This window comes from Macadamia integrifolia, unplaced genomic scaffold (assembly GCF_013358625.1).
Source record: "Macadamia integrifolia cultivar HAES 741 unplaced genomic scaffold, SCU_Mint_v3 scaffold1363, whole genome shotgun sequence".
NCBI classification, from domain to species: Eukaryota; Viridiplantae; Streptophyta; class Magnoliopsida; order Proteales; family Proteaceae; genus Macadamia; species Macadamia integrifolia.
Genome location: NW_024868177.1, coordinates 63,106 through 67,095, shown reverse-complemented (window position 1 = coordinate 67,095; position 3,990 = coordinate 63,106). Strand labels below are relative to the sequence as shown.

The 3,990-nt window shown below is 38.4% G+C and overlaps 1 protein-coding gene across 1 annotated transcript; it reads left to right on the top strand.

Annotated features, from left to right (window-relative positions):
- Positions 1-179: 179 nt before the first annotated feature.
- Positions 180-2,924, top strand: LOC122063577 (transcription factor FAMA-like). The gene is made up of 4 exons (XM_042627279.1): positions 180-786; positions 878-1,603; positions 1,944-2,384; positions 2,616-2,924. The coding sequence occupies exons 1-4, from the start codon at positions 760-762 to the stop codon at positions 2,721-2,723; spliced, it is 1,302 nt and encodes a 433-aa protein (XP_042483213.1). The 5' UTR covers positions 180-759; the 3' UTR covers positions 2,724-2,924.
- The last annotated feature ends 1,066 nt before the right edge of the window (positions 2,925-3,990 follow it).

The following is a 3,990-nucleotide window of genomic DNA, read 5'->3' as shown; positions in this document are numbered from 1 at the left end:
AGAGCGTTCGTTGGCTTGTGAGAAAATTAAATAGGAGGAGGTGGTGAAACGAAGTGGGAGAAGGCGGTGAAAAGAGGTGGGATTTAATCTTTATTTCAATTAATAGAACAGGCTCCTCTCTCTCTCTCTCTCTCTCTCTCTCTATAAAATGATAATATCACCATCTCATCTACGACTTTGAGATTGTATTCAAATGCATGCATGGAAGTGGGTTGGCTTCTAAATGATTCTCTGCTACAAAGAACAAGTTCTCTTCTTGAGTACAGAGAGAATGGAAAGAAAGCTATTTCCCCTATTCAAACCCATTAGGGATGGCCCTAGTTAGATTTGCACCACCAGACTCCAAACCCAATTCCAGATATTGAAATCTGAATTGCCCAGATTCGCACTATCCATTGATTCATCGTCTTATTACCTTTTCTTTTTTTAATTTTTTTCGTTCAATTGATTGGAAAATCTAATGCCTTTTAAAAGCTTGTAGTGTAAATCTGTCCTTATGTTAGTTTTGGAGTGATCTAATTTCATTTTTCCAGTAGTCCTTGGGATAATCTTTTGTTTCAATTATTTTCTTTTTGTTTGTCTGGCCTAGTGCCTCTTGGTGGCATCTACCTTGTTACATTTTTTATTCACCTGAAAAAAAAAAAAAAAAAAAAACCCCTGTAATTGAGAGAAGTTTTTGTCTGTCATTGGTTTGAGATTGGATTCACTTTGGGTTTTACCATTTGAAGTCAGCACCTCAGATCATATATATATATAGCAATGGACAAAGAAGAACAAAACTACTCGGTAAGCTCACTGTTATCTCATTTCCTCTCTCTCTCTCTCTCTCTCTAGTATTTCTGTGTCCATGTTTTACCTGGAACCTCAACTGTTGCAGGAGGGTCTTCCTGCCAGCTTTACATCCTTGGATTACACTCTAGATCATCATCACCAGCAGCAACAACAGCTCATTAACCCACGCTTCGGAGAAAATTCCAGTGACAGCAATGCTGGTATGGTGGACTACATGTTGAGCAACCCTCCACTTCAACAACCATCACCAGGTTTCTGCAGTGTTTCCTCTCTAGACAGATTAAGCTTTGCCGACGTGATGCAATTCGCTGATTTTGGACCCAAATTAGCCTTAAATCAGACCTCTAAGATCTCAGATGGAGAGAATGGAATTGATGACCCAGTTTACTTCCTCAAGTTCCCAGTTTTGAGTGACAAATTGCAGGACCATAGTCTCATGATTCCTCCACCATCAACCACAATTGATGATGATAAGTTTCAAGGTGGTAGTATGGAAAGTAAGGCAACAACAGTAGCTGAAGAAGAGGAAAGGGAGGAAGAAGGCGGCGGCGGCGGTGGCGGTGGCAGTGGCCAGCTTTCTGAGAATACATCTGTGCAGCGGCTTCGAATTCTTGGAGGAATAAGCCTTCAGAAAAACCCTAATGGTGGTGAAGTCAAGAACAAGCGAAAGCGGCCGAGGACTATCAAGACTAGTGAAGAAGTTGAGAGCCAAAGGATGACTCATATTGCAGTTGAACGCAATCGAAGGAAGCAGATGAATGAGCACTTGAGAGTCCTGAGGTCTCTAATGCCTAGTTCTTATGTTCAAAGGGTACAAATTTCTTCCATTGCTCAATGTTTCTACTTTCTATACATTTTTTTTTTTTTTTTTTGGGTGAATGGAAGATATGAAAAAACATAAGAAGAAAAACAGACAAAGCCAATCTGACCCAACAAGGGTGTAAAGACCCCAACCAAAGGAAGCCAGTCCAAGAAAAGGAAAAATACCCAAACCCTAAAGAGGGCGAGACAAACCAAAACCCGGGAGAAGAAACAAGATTTCTTTACATGTTTCATGTTTTGGGTAAAAAATTTAAAACCCTAATTCTCACATTTTCTGCCATTGAAAGATCTCTGAGAATTTACACTTTTTTTTTTTGGTGAATTTATAGGGAGATCAAGCATCAATTATTGGTGGTGCAATTGAGTTTGTGAGAGAACTAGAGCAACTACTTCAATGTTTAGAGTCTCAGAAGAGGAGAAGACTATATGGAGGTGGTGAGGCTCCAAGACCTATGGGAGATTCACCTCTAACAACTTCACAGACTCAGCCACCATTCTTTCCTCCTATCCCTCTTCCTAATGATCAAATCAAGCTTGCAGACTTCGATACCGGAGTCATACTCCGCGAGGAAACATCAGAGAATAAATCTTTCTTAGCTGATGTTGATGTTAAGCTTTTAGGTTTTGATGCCATGATCAAGATCCTATCTCAAAGAAGACCAGGGCAGCTCCTCAAGACAATAGCCGCTCTTGAAGATCTGCAACTTAGTATCCTTCACACCAACATCACCACCATTGAACAAACAGTTCTCTATTCCTTTAACGTCAAGGTAACCATTATTTCTTTTAACTTCATTAGTAAATTAAATTGGAGAGCGGTGAATCTTAACGTAAGTGAATGTACGTGAATGTTCCTAATCCGTGGATATGACATCTATTAAACGAGGAGAGAGAAAATAGATGTCATATCCACAGATCAAGGACGTTCACATACGTGAAAATTCATTGGACTTATTAAATCTTGTGACACTTAAGGTAATTATTGTGATCCATGTATATAGGTTTCAGGCGAATCAAGGTTTACAGCAGATGATATCGCGAATTCGGTTCAACAAATATTCAGTTTCATCCATGCAAGTACCACTACCACCACCACCAATACCATATGATGCTGTAACAAAATCTAACTCTCTTGATCTCTTGAGGTGGCCTTGTTCCTTAGTGAAATAAGATATTATTATTACTTGCTATGTATTATGAGTTTTTTGTCTGGAAGAGCCCATTTGCTATGATTCTATCAGTGTTTACCCATATAATCATGTGAGAGTTCTGGTGGAGAAGAACAGAGAAAGGTAGGTACGGGGGGAGGGGAAGAGCTAAGTGACAAGCTCTGGGAATGGTGTTGTTTTGTGGGTTGTATTATGTGTGTGATGAGATTTTGAGGCTTGTATAACGTCAACGTGTTCCAGGACTCTGTTGATTGGGTTGACTTGTCAGAACTTTCATCTTCATCTTTGTTGGTATTAGGCTGCTTGAATGTTATTGTGGAGCACGCGGAGGGGCCTATTAGGCAATGGAAGCTGGAACCATGCATGCATGTTTGGAGAGAACCGGACCGCCCCCTTAACCACCATTGACCCATTTCGCATTAGGGAGGGAACCCCTAATAAAACACTAAGGTTGTGTTTGGTAACGTTTTGTGTTAAAAATAAAAATTTCAGTTTCTATGTCGAAACGCTATTTCAAAACGAAAAAATGGTGTTTGGTGAATTTGTTTTTAGAGCGGTTTCAAAACGCAGGTCTTCTCTCCTCTCTGTGTATGAAATTGTGAACAATGAAGAGCTAGGGCGAAAGATAAGTTTATCGGAATGATTTCCCTAAAATCTCCCAAACAGTTCATTTTTTTTTATAATTTGGAACGAAACTGGAAAGATGGAACAACTATTTGTCATTCCGTCAATTCTAGTTTCTAGTATTCTTTTTTCACTTTTTGTTCCAAAAAAACGAAAACTCGTTTATGATTCACCAAGCACTTTATTCCATTTTTTCATTCCAATAGAACGAAAAAAACTCCAGAAACGTTCCAATAGAACGTTACCAAACACAATCATTTTTGTGTTCCAGAAATGACGTTTCGTGTCAAAAACGGAAATTTCAGTTTCTTTGTCAAAATACCTTTTTTTTTTTTAGAATGAAACTGGAATGACAGAACTACCTTTTGTCATTATGTCAATTCTCTTTTCTATCATTTTTTTTTTTTCTTTCTTTTTTCATTTTTTGTTCTAAAAAAATGAAACACACTATAAATGCACCAAACGCTTTATGGGAACAAAAAAACTCTAAAAGTATTTTTCTGAAACATTAACAAACACAACCTAATTCTAAAGCAGGTCAAGTGATAAAAGGACAGTCAATATGGGATAAGGGAAGAAAAAA